The sequence below is a fragment of the Neoarius graeffei genome, chromosome 21, assembly GCF_027579695.1.
Source record: "Neoarius graeffei isolate fNeoGra1 chromosome 21, fNeoGra1.pri, whole genome shotgun sequence".
Classification (NCBI taxonomy): domain Eukaryota; kingdom Metazoa; phylum Chordata; class Actinopteri; order Siluriformes; family Ariidae; genus Neoarius; species Neoarius graeffei.
Genome location: NC_083589.1, coordinates 42,041,655 through 42,058,366, shown reverse-complemented (window position 1 = coordinate 42,058,366; position 16,712 = coordinate 42,041,655). Strand labels below are relative to the sequence as shown.

The following is a 16,712-nucleotide window of genomic DNA, read 5'->3' as shown; positions in this document are numbered from 1 at the left end:
ACAGGTGGGGGGGGATGAGACACAAATATGGACAAGGAGCTCTGTTTAGTCATTAGCAAGGAAAGTGATGTGGAGAATTAAAGACAGGTTACAACACAGCAGAGAAAGAAACACTGGCGTGAAGGAGTGAAGAAAGGGACAGAGATCAGTGCTGTACTGAGAGCTTTTCACACACAACATACAGATGCAGGAAAAGGAGTTTAAACCAGGGTATAGGCTTAAACAGCAGGCACAATCATACAGGTTAGTTACACAACCAGAACCAGCCACTCAAGTGTCCAGAATCATGTGTATGCGTGTACAGTATGCGTGTGTGTGTGTAATGTTCCCCCAGTACAGCATTTACTTTAGTCCTGTAAAAATACATTTCAATAGGCTAATATTCACAATTTCAACATATTTATGCATTCAAATAAAAAAAAAAATTCCACTTTTGTTTATCCAACAAAATTCTAACCAAACTAGACCCCTGTGTAGAAAAAGGGATCTGAATAAATTAAAATAAAGGACTATGCATTAATAATGGCATATTTTATTTTTAATGTTTTATGTTTACATATTCATCTCATCTCATTATCTCTAGCCGCTTTATCCTTCTACAGGGTCGCAGGCAAGCTGGAGCCTATCCCACCCTGGACAAGTCGCCAGGTCATCACAGGGCTGACACATAGACACAGACAACCATTCACACTCACATTCACACCTACGGTCAATTTAGAGTCACCAGTTAACCTAACCTGCATGTCTTTGGACTGTGGGGGAAACCGGAGCACCCGGAGGAAACCCACGCGGACACGGGGAGAACAGGCAAACTCCACACAGAAAGGCCCTCGCCGGCCCCGGGGCTCGAACCCGGACCTTCTTGCTGTGAGGCGACAGCGCTGTTTACATATTAATTTTGTAAAAAAAATAAATGTTCAGAAGATCTACGTCTATGTAATAAGAGCAACATCATGCTTCTTCTGTAGGTTCTGGGTTCGAACCCTGTGGCCGATGAGGGCCTTTCTGTGTGGAGTTTGCATGTTCTCTTTGTGTCTGCGCGGGTTTCCTCCGGGTGCTCCGGTTTCCCCCACAGTCCATAGACATGCAGTTAGGCTAACTGGCTACTCTAAATCGCCCAAAGGTGTGAATGCGTGAATGGTTGTTTCCCAAGCCCAGAAATGGGAGGGCTGCGGCAGGAAGGGCATCCGGCATAAAACAATGCTCCAATTATTATGACATGTGGATCAATAGGGTCCACATGGACCCTGACCTGGCAACAGTGCTGGACAAGGAGGAAGAAGAGGAAGAAGATTATGCTTCTTCTGTGTCTGAAACTTAAATGGTGCTCTATTAGGCACATATTGTACTAGAGCTCTATGTAGTACATTATAACGTTCTTCTGTTTGTCTTGTCTAGTTCTTTGTAAAACTCTATAACGTAGGGTTCACTTGCAGAAAAGGTTTTAAGTCATCATTTCTGACTATAAAAAAATCTGCAAATACATACGAATGTGGTTTGAAATAGATTTGTAAAAATTGGATCTTGTGATTTTTGGCTGTATAGACTTGCTACATATGATCGGACTCCATGTGGATATGCACAGAAATAAGATTTTGACTGGTAGTCTGAACATAGCTTAATGTGTCAGGCTGTCTAAAAGGGTTCTACCTGGAACATGTGAAAAGGAAACATTCCATTCTAGGCTTCTACCTAAAAGCTTTTATGATTTCCCAAGAAGGACCAGAAATTTAGACTTAGTTTCTAATAGTGTGGTCTACAGAGCGAGATTTTCTGCTTTGAATATTGGAGCAAACTCACTCCTGATAGTGTATCTTGAGGGTGCCAATAATTCTGAAAGACGGACGCTGTTTTAGCACAGAGCTATTTGAACATTTTTCACTAGTTGGCTCAGCTAAATCATGCATAAACATGGCAATGATGTAAAATACATGAATTTGCAAAAAGAAAAAGAAAAAAGCTGAATAAATGTTTGAAACTAATATCTGTGTCATTTGAGTGACATTCTAGATTTAAATAATGCTTTTTTTTTGGCTGAAACTCAAATGCCATGCCTATTAGGTATATAGGCTCACCGGCCACTTTAATAGGAACTTATTCTTGATTCTAAGGCCAAGTTTACATAAGACCGTATCTGTCTCGTTTTCTTCGCGGATGCACTGTCCGTTTACATTAAACCGCCTGGAAACGCCGGGAAACGGGAATCCGCCAGGGTCCACGTATTCAATCTAGATCGTGTCTGATCCGGTGCTGTGTAAACATTGAGATACGCGGATACGCTGTGCTGAGCTCTAGCTGGCATCGTCATTGGACAACGTCACTGTGACATCCACCTTCCTGATTCGCTGGCGTTGGTCATGTGACGCGACTGCTGAAAAACGGCGCGGACTTCCGCCTTGTATCACCTTTCATTAAAGAGTATAAAAGTATGAAAATACTGCAAATACTGATGCAAATACTGCCCATTGTGTAGTTATGATTGTCTTTAGGCTTGCCATCCTTCCACTTGCAAGTGGTAAGTGATATGCGCTGGGATCACACACACAGCGGCTCCGTCCCGAATCACAGCTTGTGCACTTCACTCGCGCGCTGTGTGAGCTGCGCAGGGCCGGAGTGCGCACCCTCCAGAGGGCACTCGCTGTTCAGGGCAGAGTGATTTTGAGCACAGGATGCCTGCGGAGCCGAGCGTATCCGTGTATTGGTGTTGCTGTGTGCACTTAAATCGTGTATTGGTGTTGCTGTGTGCACACTAATCGTTTTAAAAACGTTAATCTGATGATCCGCTGATACGGTCTAATGTAAACATGGGCTAAGATTCCTGTTCTTGGCTGGCAGGAGTGGAACCCAACGTGCTCTTCTACTGTTGCATGCTGAGATGCTTTTCTGCTCACCACAGTCCTGGCAACTCAAAACCAGTCTGGCCATTTTCCTCTGACCTCTCTTATCAACAAGGCGTTTCCACCCACAGAACTGTCGCTCACTCAATGTTTTTTTTTTTTTTTTTGCACCATTCTGTGTAACCTCTAGAGACTGTTGTGTGTGAAAACCCCAGGAGATCAGCAGGTTCTGAAATACTCAAACCAGTCCATCTGGCACCAACACCCATGCCACAGTGAAAGTCACAGAGATCACAAGTTTTCCCATTTTGTTTGAAGTGAACATTAACTGAAGCGCTTGATTTGTATCTGCATGATTTTATGCATTGTGCTGTTGTCAAGGGATTGGCTGATTAGATAACTGCATAAAACAGCAGGTGGATGGGTGTTCCTAATGAAGTGGCCGGTGAGTGTAATGCAGTGCATACAGTTCTGTGTAGTACCCCAAAGACTTCGGTTCTGTTTGTCTTTCAGTGGGAAACATTGAAAGTGTTCAATGTAGAAACCAATAGCATGTTTCCCTTTCAGTAAAGGTTTGAATTCAAACCTGCTGATAACATTAGATCCTGTGAGGAACCCGTTCCTTTTCTACAATGGTATTATGCCGCTTTTCCACTACCAACGCGGCTGAGTTGGGCTGAGCCGTGCCGTGCTGAGTCGAGCTGAGCGGGGCTGTTGGAGTTGCATTTCAACTACAACCGCGCTGAACCGTGCTGGCTGGAAGTGGGTGGACACATTGGGTGGAGTTAGCGAAAGTGGGTGGACATCACGTGATGTCGTTAGGCGGCGCAAACAGTGACATCAGTGACCTTTTAAGCGGTAGTCTCACGACCCGGATAGTAAACAATAAACATGGAATCGTTAGTGTTGCTGGTCTTGGTGCTGTGGCTTGTTGTCACCGACAACGCCAACAGATACTGGCAAGAGCGTATAGATGAGGCGAGGCGCATAAGGCTTCAGAAATTCTCGTAATTCGTAATTCTTCTTCTTCCGGGTTTACGGTGTTGACAGATCCCAGCGCGCTCGCGGGGTGTGTGTGGGCGTGTGAGGACACTCCTCCTCACCAATCAGTGCACAGGGGAGTGTCTCCTCACGCCCCTAGCCCCACTCGGCTCGGTTTGGCTCGCTTCAGCCCCACTCCAAAACCGTGCGAGTTTTGGGGGCTGAGCAGGGCTGAAGCGAGCTGAGTCGCGCCGCTCTGAGGTAGTCGAAACGCGAGCCGTGTCGGGCTGAAGTGAGCTGAAGCGAGCTGAAGTGAGCTGAAAAAGGGTAGTGGAAAAGGGCCAATATAGTATTCCCTATATAGGAAGAACATTCAGTGAACACGATGCCATTTGGAATTTGGCCTAATTTTATCAACAAGTAAACACTTATGTGCATAAACAAATGATTCATATTCATTTTTAAAGTTTGTAATAAAATTATGATGTTGCGCCCATGTAATTTTCTTTGCTTCCCAGAGCAATAGGAACATGCAGTTGAATACTAAATCTTTAAAGAACTATATTTCTAAAGGATGTTGACAGCCCTATTGTGCATGTGTGTGACTCACTCATTGAGCAGTGGAACAGATGTGCGTCTCTTGCTCTTCTGCACCATGTTGGCTTGGTTACGGAGTGAGATACGGAGTGTAGATGGTGCCAGGCGACATGGCTCTCCATCCACCTGCACGGGCACCGTTTTGTAGGTGGTGAGAATCACTTCTCTGCACTGATGTAGTCGCTCACCATGACCTCCAACCTGCAGCGCCGCCTGGTGCACCGGAGGATCAATGATGACACAATCCTGTGATTTTCAGCAAGACATATCCAGACCTTTCATAACGCATCCAGCGCATAAAGTAGCCACTCACCAGGGAGGCCATAGTAAAGCCGATGACCTCGATACAGCCGTCATCGTGCCGCTGAGGTTCGAAGTCTCTGTGGTCACCTGTGTTACCCCAGGGCATGGTCCCTGCACAGTACCTGCAGAGAAATGACACCTCATAAATGTCACATAGGGCAGAGGTTCTTAAACCCTTTGCAGCCAGAGAACCCATTTAACTGTAAGATAAATTCCACAGACCCCCTCAAGTCAGATTTTTAAATGAACATAATAGTCAGGGAGCATATGTAACCTACTTTGCAAAATTTGCCAAGTCTGGTTTCTCAGTATTAACCCTTTATTTACATCCCAAACAAATAATTTTTACTTGTTGTAATGTCAGCAATCACCATTGTCATCAAAAAAAGGAAATGCTAAATATCGCATGTAAAAACATTTAAAAAACCATATATCCGTAACACTTGTCCATTATAACATCTGTATTTTTTTAAATTACCCGTTTACTAACTTTATGTGAATATAAATCATATATTTACATGATATTATCAAGTTAAGTTTAAAATGAGACATTTAAGTACATAGAGAACGTAAAAAAGCCTGAAATATTTTACACTATTGCTACAGAACTTGAGAATATTTATAGCTTATCTACATTCCAGAACTCAGCTCACAATCTCTCATTTCAGAAATTTCTGTGATACATTTATTACTAAGCTGCTAGCAGTTTCTGGGTTTTTTATGTCCAAACTACATCAAGAAGTAACACTTTGCCTAAGGATTCAAACACAAAACACGAAGATAAAAGCAGTTATTGGTAACACATATTATGACCAGAAATAAAGCAGAATGAGCATTTTCTAAGAGCATGCATATTAAGCTACCTTCAAATGTGTCCACGTTTATGATGCAATGAACTCTTCATCATTTGATATTCCATATTAATGAATAAGTAAAAAACGAATGATACTTCTAATTCGAAATATTATATTTGACACGTGCAGGTTTCAAATGTTGTCTTATAAAATCTTTTATTCAAATAAGGAATCACTTATCCCAGCTTTTTATTGAAGAGTTGGTATGTGGACACATTGTTATTAAGCATTAGCATATTAGCACAAAGCATATTTACAGGATAGGCGCAAGAATGAGGAATCTGTTGTAGTATGTGGTTGTGTATGGAGAGTGCATGGACAGATAAGCATCAGACATTTCAGTAAGTCTATAACTAACAGGTTCACTAGTTATCTACAATTTGTAAGAAAGAGTTATATTCTTAATTATGGCAGACATCTGAGACAAGCATGCAAACATACAGATAGGCAAAGATAGACACACAAAGAAGCGACTAGATCTTGCTGAAATATTTTTGCAACAAATCTCACAGAGTTATGGGACCCCAACAGAAAATCAGTCACCTTGTTAAACACTTTTTTTCATCAATCTTGAAACAAACATACTTTTAGATAAAGAATCTATAGAGGAACAAACTCCTAAAAGCAAAAAGTTATGTCAGTTGAATAGACTGAGCACCACACCACCTCTGAGGCCAAGTTTACATTAGACCGTATCTGTCTCGTTTTCTTCCCGGATGCACTGTCCGTTTACATTAAAACGCCTGGAAACGGGAATCCGCCAGGGTCCACGTATTCAATCCAGATCGTGTCTGATCCGGTGCTGTGTAAACATTGAGAATATGCGGATACGCTGTGCTGAGCTCTAGCTGGCGTCGTCATTGGACAACGTCACTGTGACATCCACCTTCCTGATTTGCTGGCGTTGGTCATGTGACGCGACTGCTGAAAAACGGCGCGGACTTCCGCCTTGTATCACCTTTCATTAAAGAGTATAAAAGTATGAAAATACTGCAAATACTGATGCAAATACTGCCCATTGTGTAGTTATGATTGTCTTTAGGCTTGCCATCCTTCCACTTGCAAGTGGTAAGTGATATGCGCTGGGATCACACACACAGCGGCTCAGTCCCGAATCACTGCTCGTGCACTTCACTCGCGCGCTCTGTGAGCTGCGCAGGGCCGGAGTGCGCACCCTCCAGAGGGCACTCGCTGTTCAGGGCGGAGTGATTTGGAGCGCAGGATGCCTGCGGAGCCGAGCGTATCCGTGTATTGGTGTTGCTGTGTGCACGCGAATCGTGTATTGGTGTTGCTGTGTGCACGCTAATTGTTTTAAAAACGTTAATCTGATGATCCGCTTATACGGTCTAATGTAAACCCCACCTGAGGTTCAAACTGATCCCACTCAGTAGTTTAGGTCCTTTTAGGGTTAAATGGGTTTCTAATGTATGAACCATGCTTTTGACCTGAGTAAAAAGGTTGTGCGCCACAAATAACACCTATTATGGATATAATAATTGCATATTAATGATGTAATACTTTTATACCAATTCCCCATATGTGGTTTCAGGGCTCTTTTTATGCGCAAAGTTCCCCTGCATAATTAACTATGAAACAGCAGCCTACAAACATTACAACAAGTCCAGATTTATGAATTTATATCTGAACTTGTATATTATTACCAAAAACAAGACTTGGCAAACTTTGCAAAGTAGCCTCCAAATATAAACAAATACCGCCTGACTATAATCCATCTATTCAAATATTAGGCTCAGTGTTTTAATGTGTCCAGTAATATCTTGGCTATTTATTGTAGATATCGTGCTTTTTATCTATGAACTTTCCACCAGCAGAACACATTAGGCCTATTTTATAAACCTCGGTTTTTGAATTATTGATCCATTTGAGTGAGCAGTCAAATGGACTAATAACTCAAAGAACCCAATAATAAAAACAATAACTTTGATAATGGTTGCGATTTCCACCACTATATCAAAATAAAACAAAAAGCCTTAGAGAAACACTGACATATTGCATACAAACACGTTTATTAGCAGTAAGTCATGCGACTGGATTTGTTTTATGAGGTTGTGACGGTAATGCATTTCATGACATCATGGATATAAATCACACACTGCAGCATTTTCTCACAATGCAGCAAAACTGATGCAGCCCACCAGACGGATGATGTAGTACAATTATTACAGTCATTTTGACTTTCTGCTACTGGACCAATATATCAATGACTAAAGAGACACTTGGTCGAAACTAAAATAGAACGTAACCACTGAAACATTTATCCCAAACGGTTGCTTGAGCCTTTCATGCCTTCTCCAAGTCCACATCTTGGTGATGTCAACTAAGTATGGACCTGGAGTCTGCTGGTCCTCAAGGTCTTGGGTAACAAATTTGAAGTCTTATTCTTCAATCAGGGCGGCACGGTGGTGTAGTGGTTAGCGCTGTCGCCTCACAGCAAGAAGGTCCGGGTTCGAGCCCCGTGGCCGGCGAGGGCCTTTCTGTGTGGAGTTTGCATGTTCTCCCCGTGTCTGCGTGGGTTTCCTCCGGGTGCTCCGGTTTCCCCCACAGTCCAAAGGCATGCAGGTTAGGTTAACTGGTGACTCTAAATTGACCGTAGGTGTGAGTGTGAGTGTGAATGGTTGTCTGTGTCTATGTGTCAGCCTTGTGATGACCTGGCGACTTGTCCAGGTCAGGCCTTTCGCCCGTAGTCAGCTGGGATAGGTTCCAGCTTGCCTGCGACCCTGTAGAACAGGATAAAGCGGCTAGAGATAATGAGATGAGATTCTTCAATCAAGTGCTTGCGCAAGTGTTTTTCAAGAACTAGTGAAATGTTTGTCATGTTCCATTCAAAGATCAAGTTCACTTTACCGGTCCTGTCAACAAAACAAATATATACATATAATTGTATTTCAAACTACGTACGAATGTCGTTTGAAATGGATTTGTAGAAATTGGATCTCATGTGATTTTTGGCTGTTCAGACTTACTACATATGATCGAATTCCAATTGAATATATAAATAAATCAGATTTTGATTGATAATCTGAAAATAGCCTAATGTGTCAGGCTGTGTAAAGAGGTTCTATTTGGAAGGTCTTGTGAAAGGGAAACTTTCCGTTCTAAGCTTCTACCTAAAAGCTTTTTTTTTTTTTTTTAGATATTTTTTTGGGCTTTTTGCACCTTTATTGGATAGGACAGTGTAGAGACAGGAAATGAGCGGGAGAGAGAGAGACGGGAAGGGATCGGGAAATGACCTCGGGCCGGAATCGAACCCGGGTCGCCCGCATTCATGGTATGGCGCCTTAACCACCTGAGCCACGACGCCCCCTACCTAAAAGCTTTTATGGTTTCCCACAAAGGACCAGAGATTTAGTCTCTGACAATGATTTAAACATGACAATGATGTAAAATCATGAATTTGGCAAGAAAAAACAGCTGAATAAATGTTTGAAACAAACATCTGTGTCATTAGAGTGACATCATAGATTTAAATCATGTTTTTCTTTGGCTGAAACATGAATCCCATGCCTATTACATATATAATGCAATGCATACAGTTTTGTATAGTACCCCAAAGACTTCTGTTCTGTTTGTCTTTCAGGGGGTAACATTGAAAGTGCTCAATGTAGAACCAAAACCGAAACAGGATGATTATATTCATAAATTTGAATTTGAATATTGTGCACATTAGCTTAACATACAGCAGATTTGCAGTTTTTGTTATAATATTAATAAAATAATTGACAAAAATACATTTGAATATCTTTTACTCCCTTGCTGGCTTTGATCTTGTTGCCTCCACTGTGTTGCTGTCTGCCATCAGCAACCACTCTGATATGATGGCCCTGGCTAATAATCACAAAAGGTTTTGGGCAAGAGGCTGTTGTTAAATCAGCATTGATGTGAAGCTTCAAGTGCACATTAAGGACCCATACAGGGTGCTTATGAAAAACACCTTGTAAACTTTTCAGGCACTTGACTGCAAGTGAACCATCTGGGATAAAAATGCTCAGTATTTAGAAAAGTGGTTGCTCAAAAGCTTCTTTGGATAGTTAAAGGAAATATGCAGAACCATGGCCTCACTTTTGTTTATAAATGCCTTGAGACCTCAAGAATGGCACAGGAATAGTTTTAAGCATTAACAATAAATCTAATATAGTAATTTTTACGATTAAAGTGATTCATATGGACCCTTTTCACGTGACGTCACGACAAACGCGGCCGCCATTTTGGACGTGTACTACCAGTAGTTTACCACAGCCAGCATTGAGGAACGGCAGCAAAGAAAGTGTTTATTTTCAGCAAGACTTTCATCATGCCACTATGTTGTTGTGCACCTGGATGTAGTAACCATCAACAAACAAGGCAAGGGTTATCATTTTATCGGACCCCGGTAGATGCTGACCGACGGAGAAGATGGATAGCGGCATACCAACGCTTGTGTAGTGACCACTTTGTTGGAGGTAAGACGAATAAAATTAGCCAGAAAAGGCATTACATTGCTGTTAACATTCCATTCTAGTTTACTGTAATTATGATCTGGCAGCTATTTACACCGGATCCAGTGTAAATAGCCGCCGGAGCCAACGTCCGAGGTTCCGGAGCGCGCTCGCTCGCGGCCAGGCCGGGGCCGGCGGCCGCGGAGCCGGCGCGCGCTCGCTCGCGGCCCGGCCGGGGCCGGTGGCTGCGGAGCCGGCGCGCTCGCTCACGGCCCGGCCGGACGTTGGCTCCGGCAGCTATTTACACTGGATCCGGTGTAAATAGCTGCCAGATCATAATTACAGTAAACTAGTAAATACAGTTTTCTGCATCTCGCTCCTTTTTCTTTTATGTTTGTCGCCTTCCTCGCATTCAAACCGATTTGAGCCGAAGTCCACTACATGTCCAAAATGGCGGTCGCGTTTACGAAGGTCACGTGACTGAAAAGGGTCCATAGGTAGCGGTCTGAGTGAATGACCTTGACGTCCGTGACATCACAGCAGGAAGGCTGTTGGTCTCATCGCCATTTCCGCTATAGACCCCTTTCACATGACGTCACCGCGCCGCGAGATTTTGTTAGGCGCCATATTGGAAGACCAAGTACATGCACTCACAATATAAAACAAAGTACGAGCGAGAGTAAAGTGACACGATGGATGATAATTCTGGTTATGTGAGTACATTACCAGCTGCACAAAGGGCACGGTATGTGGAGAAACTCGTTGTGATTGATGGGTTTGACCCATATGATAAGACTCGGGGCAAGGGAGAATGGAAACATAAGGAGGACCGGACACCAATTCTGCCATCTGTTTGCTACCCAGACATTGTAAACTATTTGTTGTTTACACCCAGTGCCTACACTCAGTGTTCGAACTATGCCGATATTTTCGGGGGGCCCCTTTTTTTCCCTTGGGGGTGTGTGTGCTTGCGCTTGTCTCGGAGCGCGGATCTCCAAACACATGAGAAGCCTATCTTACGCACATATCACGCGGACTCCACACCTCCACACACGCATCGCGTCTGAAGTCATAACTCATCAGGGGAAATCGTGTCCACATTGGCATGTTCAAAAAACAACCTCGCGTCAACAATGATACCACACGCAAGAAAAAAAAAAAAAAACAGTCAGGCTACTCAACAACCAACCTGGCAACAGCGAGCAAGCCCCAAACCATCCTAAATTATTATTATTATTAAATTGTAGAAGTCTGGGAGGCTTGCTCCTCATACAGTTATCAACTTGGGGCCAATTTAGCATGTTTTAAATCTGAATTTCTTGCGTTTGCTTACCTCAAAGTGTCCGCAGATCATGCACAGACTTATCCATTATATCCACAGTTTTTTGCCAAGTCTCACACAGGTTTCTTTCAAGTCTACTGTTGGGCCAATAAATCATAAGTAAAACAGCTCAGATTTGTTTGTTTAAGTCGTTTGCCACTCCACTTTATTCTTGTGGGTTCACATACCGCTGCCGTTATTTTCCCCTAATCACGAGTTTGTTGGTCTTCCAAAATGGCGCAGGGTCTGTTTACTTCCGGTTTCGGGTGACGTCAGTGAAAGGGGTCTATACTAAAACACAGAGCTGACTGCAACTCTGATCCTCCATTTTGAGCTAATTTATCACCATGCCACGTAGATGTGTCGCTGGCGGGTGCAGCAACACGACAGAAGGTGGATTTACGCTGCATTCACGGCCCAAGAATGTTCAAATTGCAAAGATCTGGACGCATTTTGCAAGAAGTTCACGGGCACGTTGGGTGCCTATGAAGTGGTCTCTCCTCTGCTCTGCACATTTTACTGAAGACCTCTGATCTGTTCAGGAGCGTTGGCTATAAGCCCGTACTGAAAGAGAATGCAGTACCAACAATTAAAGGAAAAGAAAACTACAAGAAAAGGAAAGCAAGTTCAGTTGCACCAGTTCTCCCGGAGTGTGAGCCGAGGGTTGTTGCTAAAACCCGGGACGGAACGGGACATATTATCGCTCGGGCAGTGACCTCCCCATGGGTGTTGCTAAAACCGGTGACGTCCTGTGCCAGGTTTTTGTAATTGCCTGAGCTGAGCAGTAATGGCGGAGTACTCAGTATAGAGAAAATGGAGAATGAGTGGACCAGCCATCTGATTTCTCCGCTGGATATGCTTGCCTCAGCAGCAATATCTCGCCCTTACGTGGAAGAATCGAATGAACGGAGAACTGAACGAACAACTGAAAGTCAGATTGTTTCAAAACAATCGGCCACAAGAAGCGAGAACACAGACGGGTAAGCTGCGACTCTCATTTGGATACAAAACAACAAAAACAACAACACTCGTAGTTTACCTGCATTTAGATTAATATATGTAACTTGTATTTTGTATTTAAGTTACCGGTATAAGATTATTTAATTTGCTTCAGAATGTGATTGTCTCAGTTCATCTGATTATTTAATTAACCTTTTACGTTTTATCAGTGAAAATGCATGCATGTACATGTATGTTGCATAAGTTATAACACCCATCCTGTTTTAAGGAGAGTCAACCCACAATCAATGAAGTCAAATCAGTCTTAGTTGAGCAAGTCGGTGACGGTATTTCTTACTTTCACCATAAATTTTTATTGATATGACTTGGGTCTATAGCTGTAAAAGGCCTCGGCATTAAAACCGGTTACCGCTGTGACATCATGCACTCAGGGCTGGCTGGCTCAGCGGGGCAGCTCAAATGCCAACTTTGCGGTCGATTTTAACTCTCAAAAATATATATTTTTATTCCAATTTATGCAGCATACAGGAGTCAAGGATGGAGATACTATCCAGTCAGAAATGCATTTAAAAATAAAGGTTCTGCGTATATCCTTTAACGTTTCAGCCTGTCTACAGAGGTTCTACTTGAAACCTGTTATGAGAGGGAAACCATTCATTTTAGGCTTCTACATAAAAACTTTTAGGGTTTCCCCAGAAGGACAGATGAAGATCCTTTTCGTGTGCGAGATCCTTTTTTCTAGCGTGTAATCTATAGAATGAGATTTTCAGGTTTGAATACTGAGCAGATTCACTCCTTATGGTAGCTCTCAAAGGTCTCATGGACAAAACAGTAAATAGATTAGTAGCACAATAGAGGGTTCTTAAATTCATTCACAAACCTGGGAATGTTTAAGAAGACAATGCACTGGAACTTCAGCTCCTGGATTTTGGCTGTGAGATCTGTACCATCACACTTCAGAGGCCAATCAGTAGGACACAGCAAGATACACAGTGGGAAAAGGCGAACACAAAAACTGAGAATTGTGGTAGTTACACAGAGTATGTTTCAGCAAGAATGTCACACTTGGGTAAGATTAGCTGGGTGGCATGTGGGTGGCCTTCACTGCCACTAGGCTTAATGGATTGGACAGGGCACGTCAAACACCCATGTCTATGCCTCCTCACAAGAGAAAGTTTCAGAAGACATGGGCCACTCACCACCACTCTGACGTGCTTGGACAGGTCCCTGGAGCTCCTCTGTAGGAAGTCGGAAAAGGCAGCCTGAGGGGACAGAGACACGCACACAGTCACTTCGTTTTTCTCCCACTCTCTCTTATTAATCCGTCTCTGTACAGCCTAGAGTCTCTCAGCTCTGGCACTCAGAGTTGTGCTCACCCCTGCATAGAACATCTTGTTGCGGAAGCGGCTGTTGAATTTCTCAGGGTTGGCCTCTGCAGGAGAGACACAGAATGCTGAGCTGGAGGACAGCTATAAGATGAATTTCATTTCAGTTGTAAAATCAGTATACAATTACCGTGACATGGTACAAGTTGCAAGTCCACTCACCTCTAGATTCATGGAACTCGAGGGTGACATGAGCATCAAAGCCAAGGCTGAAGTAGTTATTGAACACGTTCAGAGGAAGCTGGAGAAAGGGATAAATGTACACATTTTAAAGATTAATAAATTCTTTTTTCTCATGTCTACTCTGTCAAAATGAATTTTCCTATTCAAATACTACTCATGCTTTCATATTATCTATGCAAAATCTATATTTGCATGTTCAGTATAACATAAAAGGGAGATATTAAGACATGCACTTTTTAGGAACTGACTCACCACATAGCCAAATGCAGCGTCTCGATAAATATGTTACTTATAGCATTATTAACCTTCACATACAGTATTTCTCTAAGAAGGTGTAAAAAAAATATATTTCTTCAAAGTAATCTACAATAGGCACTTATTGGAATCAATCTTTTCCAGTGGCTGAATGTCAAAAGGAGAGTTCTCTTGTACATAATCTGCTCTACATAACCCATTATGTTATACCCAATGCAGTGAACAAGTTACTGAATAGGCAGGTACAGAGGATTTGACCAAACTGTGTTGGAGGCTTAAACTTAAAACAATCTGCGTGAAGACAAGGTGTAGATAAACACTAAAAACTTTACTATGGGTAAAAAACTTTTTTAAAAAACATAATGTTGCCTCCTACTGTGGAAAGTGACAATACTTTCACTTTTTTATGGCTTTTGCAATATAAACATAGTGTAACACAGTCATGTAGAGTCTCTAATGAATATCCTGTACATCAGCCTCTAATGTACAGTGGTATGCAAAAGTTTGGGCACCCCTGGTCAAAATTACTGTTACTGTGAACAGTTAAGCAAGTTGAAGATGAAATGAACTCCAAAAGGCATAAAGTTAAAGATGAAACACACTTTTCAACATTTTAAACAATATTGGTGTATTATTTTGGTTTTGTACAATTTTAGAGTGAAAAAAGGAAAGGAGTAACTTGCAAAAGTATGGGAACCCAAGGAGATTTGAGCACTCAGATCACTTTGACCAAGGTCTCAGACCTTAATTACTAGGGTTATGGCTTGTTCACACTCATTGTTAGGAAAGGCCAGGTGATGCAAATTTCAAAGCTTTATAAATATCCAGGCTCCTCTAACCTAGTCCCAAAAATCAGCATCCATGGGTTCTTCTAAGCAGCTTCCTACCACTCTGAAAATGAAAATGGTTGAGGCCCACAAAGCAGGAGAAGGCTAAAAGAAGATAGCAAAACGTTTTCAGGTTGCCATTTCCTCAGTTTGAAGTGTAATTGAGAAATGGAAGTTAACGGGAACAGTGGAGGTCAAAAATTTCAGAGAGAGCTGCTCGTAGGATTGCTAGAAAGGCAAATCAGAACCCCCGCTTGACTGCAAAAGACCTTCAGGAAGATTTAGCAGACTCTGGAGTTGTGGTACATTGTTCTACTGTTCAGCGACACCTGCACAAATATGGCCTTCATGGAAGAGTCATCAGAAGAAAACCTCTCCTGCGTCCTCACCACAAAATTCATCATCAGAAGTTTGCAAAAGAACATCTACACAAGCCTGATGCATTTTGGAAACAAGTCCTGTGGACCGATGAGGTTAAAATGGAACTCTATGGCAGCAACAAGCAAAGGTATGTTTGGAGAAAAAAGGGCACAGAATTTCATGAAAAGAACACCTCTTCAACCGTTAAGCATGGGGGTGAATCAATCATGCTTTGGGGTTGTGTCGTAGCCAATGGCACGGGGAACATTTCACGGGTAGAGGGAAGAATGGATTCAATGAAATTCCAGCAAATTCTGGAAGCAAACATAACCCCATCTGTAAAAAAAAAGCTGAAGTTTAAAAGAGGATGGCTTCTACAAATGGATATTGATCCTAAACACACCTCAAAATCCACAATAGACTACCTCAAGAGGCACAAGCTGAAGGTTTTGCTATGGCCCTCACAGTCCCCTGATCTGAACATCAGTGAAAATCTGTGGATAGACCTCAAAAGAGCAGTGCATGCAAGATGGCCCAGGAGTCTCTCAGAACTGGAAGCCTTTTGCAAGGAAGAATGGATGAAAATTCCTCAAACAAGAATTGAAAGACTCTTGGCTGGCTACAAAAAGTGTTTACAAGCTGTTATACTTGCCAAAGGGGGTGCTACTAGGTACTAACCATGCAGGGTGCCCAAACTTTTGCTTCGGGCCCTTTTCGTTTTTTGTCATTTTGAAAATGTAAAAGATGAAAATAAAAAATTGTTTTTGCTTAAAATATAAAGGGAATGAGTCATCTTTAACTTTATGCCTTTTGGAGAGCATTTCATCTTCAACTTGCTTAACTATTCACAGTAACAGTAATTTTGACCAGGGGTGCCCAAACTTTTGCATACCACTGTACATCAGTTCTCTTGACCTCTGACTGTCGTTCCTCACCTTTTGGGTGCCCTCCTCGGGCTGTGCAGGTGAACGCTCCACTTGCAGATTCCAACGGTCAAGCTGGACAACGGTACCATCCTCCACATGGCACAGGATCTTAGACACCGGCTCATCTGTGTAACCCTTGAGAGAGAGAGAGAGAAAGGATGACAGAGACGGAGTGTCAGTATTAAGCGTGATGTCACTTTAAAGCCCTTAGAAAGTCATTACCTGCCATTACGGTGACCCATAGAGACCTTTTTTCCTCAAAGGATAAACAAAGCATTTGAACACATCATTTGAGATGATTACAGCATCTATTCTAATGTACAAAAAGAGACCAGCTGCAGGCGCCTTACTGCCATTATGGTGACAATAACACTATTTCACCTGTAACATGAAAGGACGGTAGAGAGAAAGAAGAACTCCAGACTTGTCAGGGTCACTGCTTGCTAGTTTCCAGCTCTCACTAGCAGCATTACTGACAAAACAGTTA

At 42.5% G+C, this 16,712-nt stretch overlaps 1 protein-coding gene across 2 annotated transcripts in view; it reads right to left on the bottom strand.

Annotated features, from left to right (window-relative positions):
* The window catches only part of dgki (diacylglycerol kinase, iota), a 162,741-nt gene that overhangs the window by 34,285 nt on the left and 111,744 nt on the right, over positions 1-16,712 (bottom strand). For both annotated transcript variants that reach the window (XM_060903143.1, XM_060903144.1), the window contains exons 14-20: positions 16,235-16,360; positions 13,837-13,915; positions 13,666-13,721; positions 13,489-13,551; positions 13,170-13,243; positions 4,729-4,840; positions 4,429-4,628 (exon numbers count right to left, since the gene is read on the bottom strand). In XM_060903143.1, the coding sequence (XP_060759126.1) occupies positions 4,429-4,628; positions 4,729-4,840; positions 13,170-13,243; positions 13,489-13,551; positions 13,666-13,721; positions 13,837-13,915; positions 16,235-16,360 (710 nt within the window). The remainder of the gene's footprint in view (positions 1-4,428; positions 4,629-4,728; positions 4,841-13,169; positions 13,244-13,488; positions 13,552-13,665; positions 13,722-13,836; positions 13,916-16,234; positions 16,361-16,712) is intronic.